The sequence below is a fragment of the Sinohyriopsis cumingii genome, chromosome 3, assembly GCF_028554795.1.
Source record: "Sinohyriopsis cumingii isolate HCF-2022 chromosome 3, ASM2855479v2, whole genome shotgun sequence".
NCBI lineage: Eukaryota > Metazoa > Mollusca > Bivalvia > Unionida > Unionidae > Sinohyriopsis > Sinohyriopsis cumingii.
In genome coordinates this window covers 68343987-68363348 of record NC_142963.1, presented here as the reverse complement: position 1 = coordinate 68363348, position 19362 = coordinate 68343987, and the positions used below count along the sequence as shown (strand labels likewise).

Genomic DNA, 19362 nt, shown 5'->3' with positions numbered 1-19362 from the left:
AAAGAATTTCTTGCAGGTTAATTATGCCTTTATCTTTAGAAAGAAGTTCTTGCAGGTTAATAATGCCTTTATCTTTTGAAAGAATTTCTTGCATGTTAATTATGCCTTTATCTTTTGAAAGAGTTTCGTACATGTTAATTATGCCTTTATCTGTTGAAAGAATTTCTTGCAGGTTAATTATGCCTTTATCTGTTGAAAGAATTTCTTACATGTTAATTATGCCTTTATCTGTTGAAAGAATTTCTTACATGTTAATTATGCCTTTATCTTTTGAAAGAATTTCTATCTTCATACAGTAGAATTTGCAAATCAACATGATATAAAGTTCTGGGAGATAGTCTACATAGTATATATTCTTATAAAACCAAATCTACCTAATGAAAAGGTCAAATGTTAAGTTATGTAAGCCACATGATTGTTATCACCTCATCAAAATTACTGTTTCTCTTTTAAACTTTTATTTATAATGATGTCTTCATCATTGCTGTCATAGATTCAGTCTTATTGAGATTCTTAAAATGCTAATATTGTTTTACCCATATTTTTTTGAAACTTATTTATAGCAAAGATTACAGTGAGTAAGGTATCTTTTAATTTTTGTTCTACAGAAGACAGAGGTCCAAAGGGCAAGTGATCAGAGAATCTGTGCACTTCGAAAATCCACGATATGGAAACAACCAAAGTGCCAAGGTAGCTGTTACTATGTACAGTTGGATAGCTTCACCTCTTCTATATTTCTCCTTTCATTTGAGCAGTTTAAAGTTTGTATTCAAGGTTTTTGACTAATGCTTGTATGAAAGGATTATAATCCTAGAACAGACCCTGTATCCTATCAGTTTTCTTCATTTAAATATACTTGGAACCAGTAATATCTCTTCATACAAAAGCCAATTTCCTGTCATATTAAAATCTACCCTGTCAATAGATATATATAGACCATACTGTAGACAAGTTGTATATCTCCCAAATTAAGAGATCATGACATTTCTGCTTTAATTGGTATATATAATTATTTGTTATTTGGTAATGATGTAGGAATTTGAATTGTCAGTATGGATTAAAATCTGGTTTTAATTATGAAACAGCACACAAGTGATATAAACCAGCATCGTATCAGTAGATTTCAAACTTGTTGATCAGTATATTGGCTTTTAAATTAGTTGGATTTTGTATTTATATTAACTTTATGCATTTTAAAGGGATTGAAAAGAAAATGAGTCCATATTTTACCATAATATGTATTCGCTTCTTATTAAAATAAAACAGCAAGTTTTGCTTCTCGCAGTATTTCAGTAGGTTGTTTAAAGGTAATGCAGATATCATATGTGTTCATCTTTGCTCTCATTTGAGACTAGATGGTGCTTTTGTTAAAACATTCCAGAAGAACTTGTTGAATTTTCCTCAGCATAGAAAATGGTCTTTCTGCATATGCATTCCTCTGAGGGAGTGTCAGAATTTCAGGTCGGACAAATGATCTGCATCTTCTGCCAGCAGCAGACTGTGCTCCAAAATGAAATTGAAGAAAAGTACTTCAGCTGTTATGACATGCTCTTTTAATGAGTGTTTAAGCATGTCAACTACTTTTTGGAATTGGTGTCTGCAGTTACATTTTGTCCCAATGCAGTATGGTGTTTCTCTGTCAACAATTGTCTTGCACTCCAGAATGACTAATGATCATGTTTGCAGTATGTGCAAAGAATGAAATGCTCTGCTGTGCTTCATGAAGTTAAACTCTGTCAACTATGAGTTTAGTCACACTTTTACATTATTCCAACTACCCAAATAATCATGTGTGCATTTTATGTGCCAATAATCTTTAACATATAGATATCTTAAATATATCTTAAATAGATATCTTAAATATTCTCATACAAGGCATTGATATGTAATAACTTGTCTTTTTTCAGCGTTGATTTATCTAACTTCAGAGGAATTGGGTTGTTCCACTTAGTGTATTTTACTTATGCAAATTCACCTAAAGGGCTCTCCCTAAGCAGTGCTTAAAGGATTTAAAAGGGCATAGACATGAGCTACTGTCAGGCATTTACGTGTGAAATGGTGATTGTTTATCTCTGAATGTCTTATGTTATATTTGTCACTATAACAATCTAATGTACAAACTGCCTCAAATATAGTTCTAAGAATTTTACTGATGCAGGCTACAGGTTATGGCATATATGGTGATAGTAAAGAAACCTTTGTCTCTCTCATTGTTATTATTACTAAAATTACTGAAAATACTTTTGTTTTCAAAGCATGTATATGTTGGGGTTTTGGAGTCAAAAATCATGACATTTATGTGACACAGTGTGTGTGTGTGTGTGTGTGTGTGTGTGTGTAAGGTTGAATGGCACATCAGCACAATACTGACTATAATGACAATTATAAGATAAGTTTAAAAAATAAGTCTTTTATGATATGAATGTCATATCTTATGTGTAATATCTTGTCTCCAGAATTCTTCACTTAAGCATGTGTGTAATAAATTCTTCACTAGGCCAATTGTGTAATATCTCCAAAACCCTTACTTAGCCTTGTGTGTATTATCTCCAAAACCCTGACTTAGCCTTGTGTGTAATATCTCCAAAACCCTTACTAAACATTGTGTAACATTTCCAAAACCCTTACTAAACCTTGTGTGTAATATCTCCAAAACCCTTACTTAGCCTTGTGTGTAATATCTCCAAAACCCTTACTAAAACCTTTTGTGTATTGTCTCCAGAACCCTTACTAAACCTTGTGTGTAATATCTCCAAAATTCTTTACTATATCTTGTGTGTAATATCTCCAAAACCCTTACTTAGCCTTGTGTCTATTATCTTCAGAACCCTTACTTAGCCTTGTATGTATTATCTCCAAAACGCTTACTAAACCTTGTGTGTAATATCTCCAAAGTTCTGTACTAAATCTTGTGTGTAATATCTCCTAAATTCTTTACTAAACTTTGTGTGTAGTATCTTCAAAATTCTAAATTAAGCCTTGTAATATCTCCAAACATTTTCACTCAACCTTGTGCATAATATCTCCAAAATTCTTCATTCAACCTTGTGTTTTAAAATCTCCAAAATTCTTTACTAAACCTTGTGTATTATCTCCAAAATTCTTTACTAAACCTTGTGTGTAATATCTCCAAAATTCTTTACTAAACCTTATGTGTGTAATATCTCCAAAATTCTTTACTAAACCTTGTGTGTGTAATATCTCCAAAACCCATACTGAACTTTTGTGTAATATCTCCAAAATTCTAAACTAAACCTTGTAATATCTCCAGAAATTTTCACTCAACCTTGTGCATAATATCTCCAAAATTCTTCATTCAACCTTGTGTGTAATATCTCCAAAACCATTCACTGATTGTTGTTCAACTGTAATTTAGTTTATTGTGCCATGATCTCAGAAAGCTTTTTAAATTCCTGCTAAAATTAAGCATTTTTTGCATATGGATTCTTCAATTCATATTTTAAATAATAAATGATCCCATTGTTAAAAAAAGAAAAACATTAGGATCCACTTTTTCTTTATCAATTTACCCATGAGCAGAAGACAACTGTTGTGGAACTAGTTTCCATATATATGGGACACCATGCCATTGCATGCTAAGCCCCTTACACAAAGCTTAGCTCTCTTTGTACAGTTAGGCTGATTGGATCAGTCACAGTTAAGTTGCTTAATGCATAATGACACAAGAGTATTGGACTTTGTGGGATTCTAACCCAGGAGATTCTGATGCAGAGTCTGATTACTTGCCACTAAACCACATAGCCATGACCCTGCAACATTTAGTAGCCAAAAATTGCAATTAGTTTTTATTCTGGATAAATCATCATACAGAAAACTTAATTTATTATGGGATATCTGCAGTGAAAGCTGATTATTTTAACACCATTTGTCTATTTTTTTTCAGGAATCGAAACTAATGGAATGCCATTTAGAGCTATAATTTGTTTTTCATATTATTTATTATCATTTATCCAAATAATCATTTGTTTAGAAATAATTCAGTATCTTACATGGAGGACTGATGACCTATGTGGACTGTCTTACAGGAGGACAGATAATCTACATGGACTGTCTTACAGGAGGACAGATAACCTACATGGACTGTATTACAGGGAGGACAGATAACCTACATGGACTGTCTTACAAGAGGACAGATAATCTACATGGACTGTCTTACAGGAGGACAGATAACCTACATGGACTGTATTACAGGGAGGACATATAACCTACATGGACTGTCTTACAGGAGGACAGATAATCTACATGGACTGTATTACAGGAGGACAGATAACCTACATGGACTGACTTACAGGAGGACAGATAACCTACATGTCCTGTCTTACTGGAGGACAGTTACTCTATATGGACTGTCTTACAGGAGGACAGATAACCTACATGGACTGTATTACAGGGAGGACAGATAACCTACATGGACTGTCTTATGGGGGACAGATAACATACATGGACTGTCTTACTAGAGGACAGATACTCTATATGGACTGTCTTACAGGAGGACAGATAACCTACATGGACTGTATTACAGGGAGGACAGATACTCTATATGGACTGTCTTACAGGAGGACAGATAACCTACATGGACTGTATTACAGGGAGGACAGATAACCTACATGGACTGTATTACAGGATAACAGATAATCTACATGGACTGTCTTATGGGGGACAGATAACATACATGGACTGTCTTACAGGGAGGACAGTAACCTACATGGACTGTCATTCAGGAGGACAGATAACCTACATGAACTGTCTTACAGGGAGGACATTAACCTACTTGGACTTGCTTACAGGAGGATATATAATCTACATGGACTGTATTACAGAAGGACAGATAACCTACATGGACTGTCTTACAGGATAACAGGTAATCTACATTGACTGTCTTGCAGGGAGGACAGATAATCTACATGGACTGTCTTACAGGAGGACAGATAATACACATGGACTGTCTTACAGGAGGACAGATAACCTACATGGACTGACTTACAGGAGGACAGATAACCTACATGTCCTGTCTTACTGGAGGACAGATAAACTATATGAACTGTCTTACAGGAGGACAGATAACCTACATGGACTGTATTACAGGGAGGACAGATAACCTATATGGACTGTATTACAGGAGGACAGATAATCTACATGGACTGTCTTACAGGGAGGACAGTAACCTACATGGACTGTCATACAGGAGGACAGATAACCTACGTGAACTGTCTTACAGGGAGGACATTAACCTACATGGACTTGTCTTACAGGAGGATATATAATCTACATGGACTGTCTTATAGAAGGACAGATAACCTACGTGGACTGTCTTACAGGGAGGACAGATAACCTACATAGACTGTCTTACAGGATAACAGATAATCTACATTGACTGTCTTGCAGGGAGGACAGATAATCTACATGGACTGTCTTACAGGAGGACAGATAATACACATGGATTGTCTTACAGGAGGACAGATAACCTACATGGACTATCTTACGGGGGGACAGATAACCTACATGGACTGTCTTACAGGGGGACAGATAACCTACATGGACTGACTTACAGGAGGATAGATAACCTACATGGACTGTCTTACAGGGGGATGGATAACCTACATGGACTGTTTTACAGGAGGACAGATAATCTACATTGACTGTCTTGCAGGGAGGACAGTAACCTACATGGACTGCCTTACAGGAGGACAGATAAACTACATGGACTGTCTTACAGGAGGACATAATCTACATGGTCTGTCTGACAAGGAGGACAGTAACCGTCTTACAGGAGGATAGTAACCTACATGGACTGTCTTAAAGGGAGGACAGATAACCTACATGGACTGTCTTAAAAGGAGGACAGATAACCTACATGGACTGTCTTACAGGGAGGATAGATAACCTACATGGACTGTCTTACAGGGAGGATAGTAACCTACATAGACTGTCTTACAGGGAGGACAGATAATCTACATGGACTGTCTTACAGGAAGGATAGTAACCTACATGGACTGTCTTACAGGGAGGACAGTAACCTACATGGACTGTCTTACATGGAGGACATAACCTACATGGACTGTCTTACAGGGAGGATAGTAACCTGGACCTGACTGTGTTTGAAGTTATCCAGCTTTATTGATTTAATTTGCCCTGATTTTCATATAGATCTATGGTACAGAGGCATTGAGACCACAGATATATTTCCCAGGTTAGGAGTAAAAATTTATTAATAAATAGTGCTGAAAAACTAGTATTCTTTTTACAGATCTCTGGTCTGTCTGACAACACCTCAGAAAATGGTTTTGGGTACACCAGTTTGGAAGAAGAATCCAGAGACCAGTATTGTTATGAAAGCAGCAACTACAGTGATACAAGACAGGACCAGTTGTATGATAATGCTGCCGTAAATAATTCCTCACAAGCAATTAGTCTGGAGCAACCAGTAAAATAAGATGAGTACATTTATGAGCAAGACCCATGCATATTGATGAGATCTTGCATTAGATTGGCTGAGCTTGTCAACACTTTAATTTTTTTATCTGATCATGTTTTTATCAAACTTTGTAAATATTCTTATATCATCAAGATATGTGTGTTGTATTATGAGCAAGCTTTATTGCTTATTAATTTAGTGATTTTGCATATTTTTGTCCAGCTTCTTGCCACATGATAGATTGTATTTCTGACTCAGTTTTAATTAGACATGGTAAATAAGCAATTATCATAAAGATGTTGCATGATTTTTATGATGAGATCTATGCCTATTTATGAAATGATCTTGCATTTAACTACCTGAAGTTTTACCCACTCTAGAAACTGTATTTTTTTAAATGATTTTGATCAAACTGATAAGTAGGACTGTGTCATCAATATGAATGAAATTTGCACATGTTAATGATGTGATTTGCATCTGATTGGCTGATATTGTCAACAACAGCAGCTTCATTTCTAATCAGAATATGATCAAACTTGTTAAATAGTCTCTATTACTAAGCTGTAGATGAGTTTGATTAATTGAGGTAATTGTGTAGATATCTGATTGGCTAAGCCTGTTTCAACTAATCTAATCAAATAAGTCAGAAGTGTAACAGAAATGATAAAAACAGCAAATGACAAGCTTCAGTATCATAGATGTAGATTTTTCTGCTACCCCAGAAAGCAGGTATATAAAGTCAATTGTATAGATGTACGGTATTTATAATATGGATTACATATCTATATATTTAGTATCAGACAGGCTTTTGCAAGTCTTTGTTTTTGGACAATTCCGTTGTTACAATTTTATATTCATTTAAACTTTCTTGATGCTCTCACCATGAGTTTTTTCCTTTTATTTTGTTCATCGTCCTGTTTTCTTTGCCTTTTTGTCAGTTTTTCTTTTACTCTCATTCCTTGAAATGAGAATCTCATGTTTATTTTTTGTTAATGTTATTATTAACATTCCTTTCATAAAGAATTTATGATGAAATGTTGCATTTTTGGCAGGGAAAGCTTGCAGTTTAGCAGAAATAGTTCTTCCTGAGACTAATAATTTTCTTATAAAACTTGTCTTTTTTTATAAAATGAGAGTGGGAAACCTTGTATTGGAAGACCCTATTTTTGCCCATTTCTGAAACTTAAAGAAGAAATTTTACAGTCAGCATTATATAGACTCAGAAAGCAAACCTGAAGATTTTGTCCTTACACTAAGGACTTCATCAGCAGACTAATTCTCTGCTAAAACCAGGCTTGTTCTCAATCTAGGACTTTTACTGAGTTCCAAGTTAAAGTATGACCAGGGCACACATTGTGGATGTTCAGTGATACTTCAGACGAGCTTGAACTTGGTCTTCAGGTTAGCTTTCTCTATACTGTTTGTGTATGTGACTGAAAAGTTAAAAACATTGTCAAATATGAATAATAATACTACATAGTTAAGCTTTCACCAGAATATAGACCACATCTGTTGTTGCATCATGCACTGGCAGATCAGGATCTGTGGTATTCATTTGAAATGGTAGGTGGAACAAATAGTATTGTTCCTGATCTGTTGTTGCATCAAATCAAGTTTGTTGTATTCATTTGAAATGAGTAGGTAGAACAAATAGCATTGTCCTTATCAGTTGCATTATGTAACAGGATATCTAGTTCCGCATGACTGATACTGTTGTATCATACACATTAGGATGATGTAACACAAGTGCACAGACCAGTTTTTGTCCTGTTGAAATGATTTTCAGTCATTATGATATTTTCACTGGAAAAAATACATCACATTGTAATAGCCTTTCTGTTGTAGTTATCGACAATGTGTAAATAGTGTTTCTGTGTAATTCAAACATGTAATTAGTTGTAGTGCTGAAGTGCCACAAAAATCAAAATAATTATGTAACAGTAATTTGTAAAATAACTGTTAATTGGATTGCTTTGTGTACAGTAGTATCAAAAATACTCCAGATGTAAAGTAGTGGAGACAATACTCATAGTGTAAAGTAGCTGAGACAATACTTTGAGTGTAAAGTATTGGAGAGGACAGTTTGAATGTAAAGCAGCAGCAACAATACTTGAGTATAAATTAGCGGAGACAATACTCTGGATGTAAAGTAATGGAGACTGCTCAAAGTGTAAAGTTAAGTGAAGACAGTACTGAGAGTGTAAAAAGTGGAGACAATACTCATAGTGTAAAGTAGTGGAGACAATTCAATACTCTGTGTGAAAAGTAGTGGAGACAGTACTCAGAGTGTAAAATAGTGGAGACAGTACTCATAGTGTAAAGTAATGTAGACAGAACTCATAGTGTAAAATAGAGACAGTACTTATTGTAAAGTAGTGGAGACAATGCTCAAATTGTAAAGTAGTGGAGACTTCTCAAAGTGTAAAGTAGTGGAGACAGTACTCAGAGTGTAAAGTAGTGGAGACAGTACTCATATTGTAAAGTAGTGGAGACTGCTGAAAGTGTAAAGTAGCGGAGACAATACTCTGTGTCAAGTAGTCAAGACAATACTCAAAATGTAAAGTAGTGGAGACATACTCATAGTGTAAAGTATCGGAAATTACTCAAGGTGTAAAGTAGAGGTGACAATACTCAAAGTGTAAAGTAGTGGAGACAATACTCAGTTTAAATAAATTGTGCATGCGTTATTTTTTGTCAGTTTTTCTGTCAATATTTGGAACAAGTTAGATCTACCCACCCCAACACACACACACACACATTCTTGTATTTGGTGGATATCAAGGATAGGCGTATGGAACTGCTTACTGAGGACAATTGTTCTGGCGAAGTTAGAGCGAAAAGGAATACTGTTTGAGGCAGTACATTAATAGCAAATGGTGATGTATCAAGGAGGGAACTGTATTATCAGTTCTAAGGAATATGAAATTTAGCAATGCAAGCGAGGACACACACGCTTACACAAATATTCTGCATAAGCCACGCAAACTAAGGACGCACACTATTTGACAAAATCACGGAGACCGTGGACATTGGTACATCATGGCCAACAAGGACATATTTGCACATCTAATCCAGTCTTAACAATCGGTATGACCACTCAGGTGGCCTAGTGGTTAGTGCGTCTGCCTCAGATGTGGGAGGTTGCGGGTTCGAACCAAGGCAGAGTCATAACAAAGACATGACAATGGTACTAACAGCTGCCTCGCTAGGCGCTCAACATTAGGAGGTTAGTGTTATGACTAGTTGTCCTACTGTAAAAATAATGTGACTGCATGGGACATAATGCTACATGTCTGTGGCGTAATGCCTCAATGCTCGACATCACTATAAACTGCCACACTGCAGACACTGTAGCGATATGACTGAAAGATTGTTAAAGCTACATTAAAATCAAATCTAAATCACATACTAGTATTAAGTAACTGTAACCTCTATAAGGGTTTTGTCTACAGCTGTTCTTTAGGGCAATTACATTATTTTTTGAATATGTATCTTGTTGTTATTGACGGACTGATGAATTTATTGATTGACTGATTGTCATGCAATTAGACTTTAGTACGACATAACATGCTTTGGTCTAATCCACCGCTTTGGAGATCATATTGTAATAAATTTGGAGTATGCGCATTTGGTTATAGCGCCCCATTTTAAGGAATTCTTAGATTTGTGTGATTACTTGTTTGATTATTGGAGCTCGATGCAATGGAAATATTCCTTAGCCTGAAATAATTAGCCATTTAGTAGGAGCAAACGTCACGGAATGAAGTGTTAGTGAGTTTCCATGATGCCATGACTGACTTTTAGCGAATTCAGGTCAAAACCGCATGGGTGACCCTGGAGTAATATAGTCCCTATTAAAACCTAATAGTGTACATTGGTTGTGTGACTGCAGTGGAGACCAGTAAATTACACAAAGGAATAAACAAGAAGGGACTCGGCAGATACCGTTTATGTCACCATGGTGGCAAATGTGACATAGTTGTACTGGCGAAATGTGCCTTGAAACCATGAATTGACTGGCCTAAGGTGGCATAGTAAAAATAGTTCCCTGTGTTAGAAGATAGTTGTATAGTTTATACAGTGTGAACTGCTGACGGTACGGAAAGTTGATGAAGAGAAACCATGCAGATGTGCAGTTGGTAGATATTTGGCAAGTTTTGAGATCTGTGGTCTTGCATTGATTAGCAAAAAATTTATGTATAGAATGGACACGTCGGGCTTTCTAATTTATAACTGAAGTTGTATAGAAGTCTTTGGAAATTTCGGGTAAACTTATGACTTCTAGTGGAAGCATGCCAGGGTTTGACACTGCTCAGTCAAGCAAATACCCTTGGCTTATAGCAATATTATTTAGCTGGATTTGAGCATTTATGACAGGAAACTCGCCTTATCTGTAATGACTATTCGCTTTTTGACAAAATATAGTAATATCTTTGTTGCATAATACGCATATGAATCTTCTCTCTCTCTCTATCAGGCATGTGCAGATGTAAAGTTGAAAATAAGAACGAATGTTTGTGTTACCCATATTGTGTATTTCATGGAGACTGTATTTTTCAAGTCACTTTGGTTGAATAAATTGATCATGCATACAACATTATTTCTGTTGTAATCTGTATAGTGTTTTTTCTCAACCTCAACACAAAGAATATTGATAGACTAAAACATCAATAACAACAACAACTTATCTATGTTAACTGAATTGAAACCTCCTAAATAACTTTAAAGTTTAGTAATTGCAGAAGTGAAACACAGAGTTCTATGAGAGTAGATGTATGCATAGATTTAGTGGATGGGGATACTTGTCCAATACCTTTTTACAAACATTTTATCCTGTTTTATTGTTTTGGAGCCATGAATGAACAAGAATATACTTTAATGGTACAACAGTCTCTTGGTTCACCTTCCAAATCACTTAATTTATACATTTGCTAATTCAAGGTACCACATAAAGGTGTTTTGTAACGCTGATTGGAATGTTTAGACTGTTCTTTTCCCGCTTCACCTTCTGTATAAAACATACTGAAAAAAGACTAAATGAGTAAGAATATTACAGTCTAATGCAGCTCTAAATATATGTTCTGTTAAGTTATAAATACAAGTTGGTCCAGTAGAACATCCTAAGCGTTTTGGCTATTGTTAAAAACCTCTTTAAATTTGGGAAAGCAATATAGATTGATGCCTTGTTTTTACATGTTGTGTGTTGTTTTATTAAGACTTCATTTACAGCAAAACTATCAATACAAATATAATTCATGATATGTTCAGCAAAGTCATCAAATCACCAACTGAAGCAAGTATATATATTTTAAAGAACATTGAATGCATTCAACAGTTTATGATTCCTTGCATGTTTAGTCGCCAGTCTTAAGAGCGTGATAATGAAAAACATATTGCTGTAATTAAATGTTTCATTGTGGGACTGATCATCTTGATGATAAATGTTTGACCTCTGTATAATATATTTATCTTTCTATATATTTACTGAAGTTCAGTGCATGTAACTTCCAAATTTGGTTAGTGATAATTCGATCTACCTTAACGGGATTTTTCACTTGATTCACATCTGTTCTCTCCTGTTTGAATACTAAGTAGGCAAATTATGAAAATGGGGAGGATATAGCTCATTTGATAATCATAGAATAAATTTTGCATATCAAGGATGTCTTTTCAATATCTTTACATGTAAAATCTCGCTGCAAACATGACACTTTAACTTTACAGATGAGTCGGATAATACAACTCTACAGTGAATTCATGCGCATTTCCAAAATCATTTTGATGTACCTCTTTCATACATGTCATAGATTTATTTGTCTGTATTGGACATGTATGGTAAGAATGTATCATGAGTTTCCCAACACAATTGTCTCACATGTATGAAATATTAATAAATAATACCAGGGACTATAGTTTAGCTTAGTTGTTGGTATCTGATGCTTGGATCTAAAAGGAGATAATACGTTTTTGCAATGTCCTCGGTTTACACCAAATACAAATGCACACACACACACACACACACACAACAAAACAACACATGCACACACAACACACACACAAACCAATACACCCACACCCACACCCAACACACACACACACATACACAATAAACAAAAGTTATGTTGCATGAAAACTGCAAGCCCAAAAGGCAGTTTGTCAATGGAGGAACATGTTTAGGTGACACTTTATCAAATCAACAACACATACCATAGCTGGGAATCTTTTTTTTGATTCCTTGACACACAGAAGCAAAAGAACAACATCATCATTTGTTGACATTGGATAAACTTATAATTACTGGGACTGTGTATTGTGGTCCATATTTTAACACTATACTCATCATCAAAAGAATATAATGTATGAACAGTAACATTACAGCTAAATACTTACCACTATTTAGTCTACAACAACTGACAAATCTTATTGCTATGATTGACAAGATGAAAATTTATATAGGAGAACTCAAGGGACAAGATTTCTGTAACCAAACTAAGGCTAGTTCAGAAACTATTCTAGTTTACTTAGGTCTGTCTGTATTTTAATCACTATCGACCTGTATACATCTGACACCCAACATCATAGACCTGGATCCGCTGTCACATCTGGCATTTGATGGTCATTGTCATCAAGTAAGGCTCCCTTATGGGCTTTTCTTTAGTTCATTGTTGTATACAAGCATGGGAGCTTGTTAAATTCAATTAAGAACATTTTAAGTTTAATGCTAAACAGTTACAGGCTTTTGTTGAGTTAAATGCTGTACAGTTATGGGCTTTTGTTAAGTTTAATGCCATAAAACTGGGGAGTTCTGTTCAGTTAAATGCTATATAAATTTGAACTTTTGTTGAGTTTAGCTATGCAATTATAGGCTTTTGTTGAATTCAGTCTTGTGCAAATACAAACCTATGGAGATTCAGTTAAATACAATTCAGTATAGTACAGTTACAGCTTTTGCTGAGTTCAGTATCATATAGTGATGTGCTTTTGTTGAGTTGGGTTATTGACCAAATCAGTAACCAGTATGCATATTTTGCAAAATGAATAAAGCAAAGCATAGCTCATAATAGTTTTATTGCTTTCTTACCCATATGGCATGGGAGAGAGAGATGGACAGCATGAAGGGAAAATGAGGAGATTTGAATGAAATAGTGTGACATGTTTAATTCATTGCATAACTGGAATTATTATTTTCATTATTTTCTGAGGGCGCGAAGTAATCTAAAGTGCTAACCATTCCAGATCACTGCCACTTCACCACTTCACCTCTGTCTGCATGAGTTTGAGTCTCAGGCTCAGAAAATGTGGATACGTGAGAATTAACTTGCCAGTAGCTTTCCATGGGTGAATGGTTTTTCTGGGGTTTTCCCATTTCTTCCTCCACCAGTTATACTGGCTGCCATGTATAGCCAATCTTGTGCCTTATTTTACCCCAGGACATGCCCCCTTTTGATATCCTGGTCAGCTATGGCTAAGCTACACAATAGCTAAAGGTTAGACTTAAGTACACAAGTAATAAAGCTAATTAACAGTAATCCAATATCATTACATAATCTTGTGAAATGGACTGCCCCTCCTACATACTTCAAAGAAACCATGTTCCACAGTGTGTGAATGTAAGCACCAGCAATTGATTGACAAATAAACAATGCCCTATTTTGCTGTAACTTATGATGCCAGTTACATAATTTTAACAGTTCATATCTGCAGTCACAAGTTACCATATATGCAAACTGTTTTTCCTTTGTTTTATATCCCACCTTATTTCCTTAGGGTGAACACGAATTACTAAATAATATTTTTTATTCTGAATCAGTTTTTGGGCGGCACATAGACTGCGTGGAATATTTTTTTTCATTCATTGTTTTAATTTATTCATGGTTATTGAAATATATATATACGGCACAGGAATGCCAAATGTGTACTGGTGTAAGTTTCTTTCATGGGAAAGGATGTGCGATTTTACTTGTAGAGAAAATTACACAGTATTCTAAGTGCTCATTCATGGGATTGAAACTAATTGGTGACAGTTTTATTGTTATGGTTTATTTCTTTTACTGTAGTATTGTTGTAGGTTTTTTTTTTAAAAATCTGAAATTGACGTGAATACTGTTTAAACTGAACATTCAATTTACCAAAGAAAGTTTTGTTGTGTGATATTAATTACTTCGTCACAACAATATTCACAGGTGATAAAATAGAACATGGCTTTTGTGGATTGCATACAGTATATCTATTTATATAGCGAGTTGTTGATTTTTTTCCTCGAAGAAATGAAAATTGGCAAACATAATGTAAAAATCGGATTTTGTTTTGCAAAAAATCTTGAGACATTATGAGAGGGAGTTAGGCGTGGAACAACCCTAAAAATTGGGAGATTTTTTGTTCTCCCAGCGTGAGAGTTGACAGTAATGAAAACACAATGGACAATGGTCTGTTAATATCTGGAAGGCATGTGGAATTCTGATCTTCTTTCCATGCACTGTAAAAGGTACGATTTCCATACCATTACCAACCTCAGATCTGAACTTTCTCAGTTGTTATTCAGGATACATTGTTGAATCCTGTTCATTCTAACCAATATGAATAACCACAAATATTTGTATGCTGTCAAAAGTTGTTAGTTTAAAGAGATCACCACTTCCAGATAACGTAATATGTTTAATAACCGTATCCATATTAATTACCATCTCATTCCTAGCATCGCCTATCACTTTCACTTTCATATGACACAAATAAACTATTAGCTAAATTATTATGTACGTTAAAACTCAAAGAAAGGTATACTACACAATAGTGTAATTCGAAGTTATGTGTTTGGTTAGGGATAAAACTAAAAGATATATGGTCCAATACTACTCAATCAACAGATGTGGCTAAAATGATACATACAGTTTTTGCCTCTTGTTGCAAATATTTGTTGAGTTGAAAAGCGTCTTTAAGACAATAAGTTTTAAAAAAAACTTACGTTTTAAAGTTAATTAATAACTCTGATTTCTTAAAACTGATGGAACATTTATGTATTCATGAAAAAGAAACATTAATTTTAAAAAGGGGTATTTCATTTGCGAAAAGAACAATAATGGATAAAAATATGGTATTAGTTTAAACAACAAAATATTAAAGTTGGTCCAACCCAAGTATAGCGGCTTTATGGTGCTTATATATGACACTTTTTTTTTACAACATATATGATGTAATATGCTTAACAACTGTATCCAAATTATTTACCATCTCATTGCTAGCATCACCTTTCACTTTCATATGACACAAATAAACTATACGGTACAATAAATATATTTGGCTCCAACTTTGGCATTGCTCTGGGTAAAGTTTGTTCGGAGTTGATGATGTTTGGGCTAAATTTGATACAACTGTGTTTTAGACTGATGTATTTTGCTCCTTGCTGTATTTTTTCTTTTTGATAGGAATTGTGTATTTACAATACGTTGCCATTTTGGTATGTCTAATGGTATCTTCATGAGACCAATTAAGATCAAATATATGCATTAAACTCAAATGTCTAATGGTATTTTCATGAGACCAATTAAGATCAAATATATGCATTAAACTCAATTGGTTGACAAGGTAAGATTCTCTTGTTAGTTTGCTCAGTATGAAGTCCATTTCGTAATGATACAAGGTTTTGAATTAGAGTGCTGAACAGTTTTTGCCTATACAATTATCTTTTCTTAAATTCAATCTTTAATTGTTTTCTCCACATTCAATTGTATTTTTTTGGGTTGAATTTTCATTATAATTTGTTAATTGCATCTGCTCGAATAACAGATCGATCTCATTTTCAAACATAAACTTTTCATCTCTGTACTTTGCATTTCGTTTTTATCATTTCCTGTGTATTGCTTGGTCATTTTGCTGATGTGTGATCAAGAGAGAACAGGACTTGGTTTGTTTGCAGAATCAATGGAGTACAAATTTTGATTGAAGAGAGCTAAAGCAAACTCCCCTGAGGGTGGTAAGTGGCTAATTTGTCCTATGAACTACCCACTGAGGGTGGTAAGTGGTTAATTTGGCCTATGTACTACCCACTGGGGGAAGAAAGTGGTTAATTTGGCCTATGTACTACCCACTAGGGGAATCAAGTGGTTAATTTGGCCTATGTACTACCCACTGGGGGAGGTAAGTGGTTAATTTGTCCTATGTACTACCCACTGAGGGTGGTAAGTGGTTAATTTGGCCTATGTACTACCCACTGGGGGAGGTAAGTGGTTAATTTGTCCTATGTACTACCCACTGGGGGAGGTAAGTGGTTAATTTGGCCTATGTACTACCCACTGAGGGTGGTAAGTGGTTAATTTGGCCTATGTACTACCCACTGGGGGAGGTAAGTGGTTAATTTGGCCTATGTACTATCCACTTGGGGAGGTAATTGGTTAATTTGTCCTATGTGCTACCCACTTGGGGAGGTAAGTGGTTAATTTGTCCTATGTACTATCCACTGGGGGAGGTAAGTGGTTAATTTGGCCTATGTACTACCCACTGAAGGTGGTAAGTGGTTAATTTGGCCTATGTACTATCCACTTGGGGAGGTAATTGGTTAATTTGTCCTATGTGCTACCCACTTGGGGAGGTAAGTGGTTAATTTGTCCTATGTACTATCTACTGGGGGAGGTAAGTGGTTAATGTGTCTTATGTACTACCCACTGGGGGTGGTAAGTGTTTAATTTGTCCAATGTACTACCCACAGGGGGAGGTAATTGGTTAATTTGTCCTATGTACTACCCACAGGGGGAGGTAATTGGTTAATTTGTCCTATGTACTACCCACAGAGGGAGGTAATTGGTTAATTTGTCCTATGTACTACCCACAGGGGGACAGGCTTTAAGTCCGTAGTGATAAAGTTTAATCCAACTCTTCTTACAAGAAATTGGAAGTATTTTAGTGAAACTGAAACCAGAAAATTTACGTATATTACCAAACCTTAGACCTATAGCTGGTCGTAGTTGATCATATCACAGATCTACAGAATTGTGGCCAATTGAAGCCAGTAATCCTAGCAACAGGTCAAATCTATGGATTAACTTATTATGGAACACCCAAGTGCAAAAGGGATGAGAAAGGATTTTAAAATGTTTTTGCTAAAGGCAATCTTCGTAATCCATATATTATTGAAATAAAACCAGATGAATGTTACATGTGCAATGATTATGAAATGAGATCAAGGATCGAAATACAAACTTCACATGCAATTAATTCCTTTAACCTTATATGTTTAGTAATTTTTAAAATAATTTTGTTTCAAAGTGTATACCTGTCATACAAAAGCGCATATATAATAATAATAATAATAATAATGAGGACTTTGTATAGCGCCTAATCTTTAGAAGCTCTAAGCGCTTTACAACATTAGACAACACCTATAAGATAAAAAACATAATGATATGATTACAAAAACAAACACCATGAAATTAGAAAACATAAAAAAAATGCTGAGAATATTTAAGGTAGTAAACATTATTAGGTCTTTAAGTTTGTTCTTGCAGTCCAGATAAGTGAGTTTTGAGAGCACTCTTGAATGGGATCACTGTCTTTGTGTCCAAGTTCAGTGGGCAATTCATTCCACGTTGCTGGGACCTGGTATGCAAAAGAACGCTGTCCATATGACTTTGTTTTCATTGTGGGAATAATGAGTATACGATTGTCAGAAGAGGAGCGTAAGTATCTTGCTGGTGTGTACACATGGGTGAGGTCAGATAGGTATGTTTGACTAGAGTCCAACAGTGAAACGTAGCACAGAGAACAAATTTTGTGTTTGATTCTGGATCGAATGGATAGCCAGTGTAGGGTACAGAGCAGCGGGGAGGTGTGCTCTAATTGTGGTACTCTAAGTATGATCCGAGCAGCTCTGTTTTGAACTTTTTGAAGTTTTTGGAGCAGATACTGAGATGAACCAGACAGAATCGAATTACAGTAGTCCAGTCTTTTTAGTGGCATCAACTGAAAGATATTTTCGAATTGAGGTGATGAGTCTCAGCTCAAGATATGCAGCCTTGCATATGTTCATGACATGTTGGTGCAATGTGAGAGTACTGTCCAGAGTAACACCTAGGTTTCGTACTGATTGTGTGAATTTAATGTTGGTGTTGCTGATATTTATTGTTTGAGGTAAAGGATGTGAATGAGAAAGTCTTTGTGTTGTGATCAGAATGGCCTCAGTTTTATCATCATTCATCTGCAGCTTGTTATATGTCATCCATGATTTCACATCAGAAATGCACCTCTCTACACCTTGGATGGTAGCATCAGCTTCAGTTGGGTGGCTAGATTTGTATATTTGGGTGTCATCAGCGTACAATTGGTCAGACAGTGGATGATGATCTATGGCATTTGAGAGCGACTGAGTGTATACAATGAAGAGAACAGGTCCAAGAACAGACCCCTGTGGAACACCACAACATAGATCAACTGGGCTGGAGTGTATTCCATTTGCAGATACAATTTGTGTCCCGTTGACCAAGTAGGACTTGAACCACAGTAAGGCTGTATCATGAATGCCAAATACATGCTGGAGATGGTTAAGTAATATATCATGGTCTATTGTGTCAAATGCTGCAGACAAATCAATCGAGGGTGAGGACTGTAATCTTTTCGCTATTCAAAGCATAGAGAATTCATTAACTACTTTTAGAAGAGTAGTTTCAGTACTGTGGCAAGGGCGATATGCAGGTTGTACATTGCAAAAAAGACTGTTTGAATTCAGATGAGATACAAGCTGGGATAGAAGAACCTTTTCTAAGATTTTTGATATGAATGGGAGATTAGAAACTCTGCGGTAGTTTTTTAAATTGGTATGGTCTAGTGTTGGTTTCTTAAGCAGAGGCTTTACAATGGCAGTTTTGAAAAATGATGGGAATTCCCCGGATGAGAGAGAGGTATTAATAACATCAGTTAGTGAAGGCAATACTGGATCT

General features: G+C 35.4%; 1 protein-coding gene across 1 annotated transcript in view; it reads left to right on the top strand.

Moving 5' to 3' along the window:
* LOC149803037 (Ig-like and fibronectin type-III domain-containing protein 2) overlaps positions 1 to 16258 on the top strand; it is a 117019-nt gene extending 100761 nt beyond the window's left edge. Inside the window, exons 22-23 of the mRNA XM_089952592.1 lie at positions 609 to 690; positions 6269 to 16258. Coding sequence (XP_089808718.1) covers positions 609 to 690; positions 6269 to 6454 — 268 coding nt within the window. The 3' untranslated portion in view covers positions 6455 to 16258. The remainder of the gene's footprint in view (positions 1 to 608; positions 691 to 6268) is intronic.
* The last annotated feature ends 3104 nt before the right edge of the window (positions 16259 to 19362 follow it).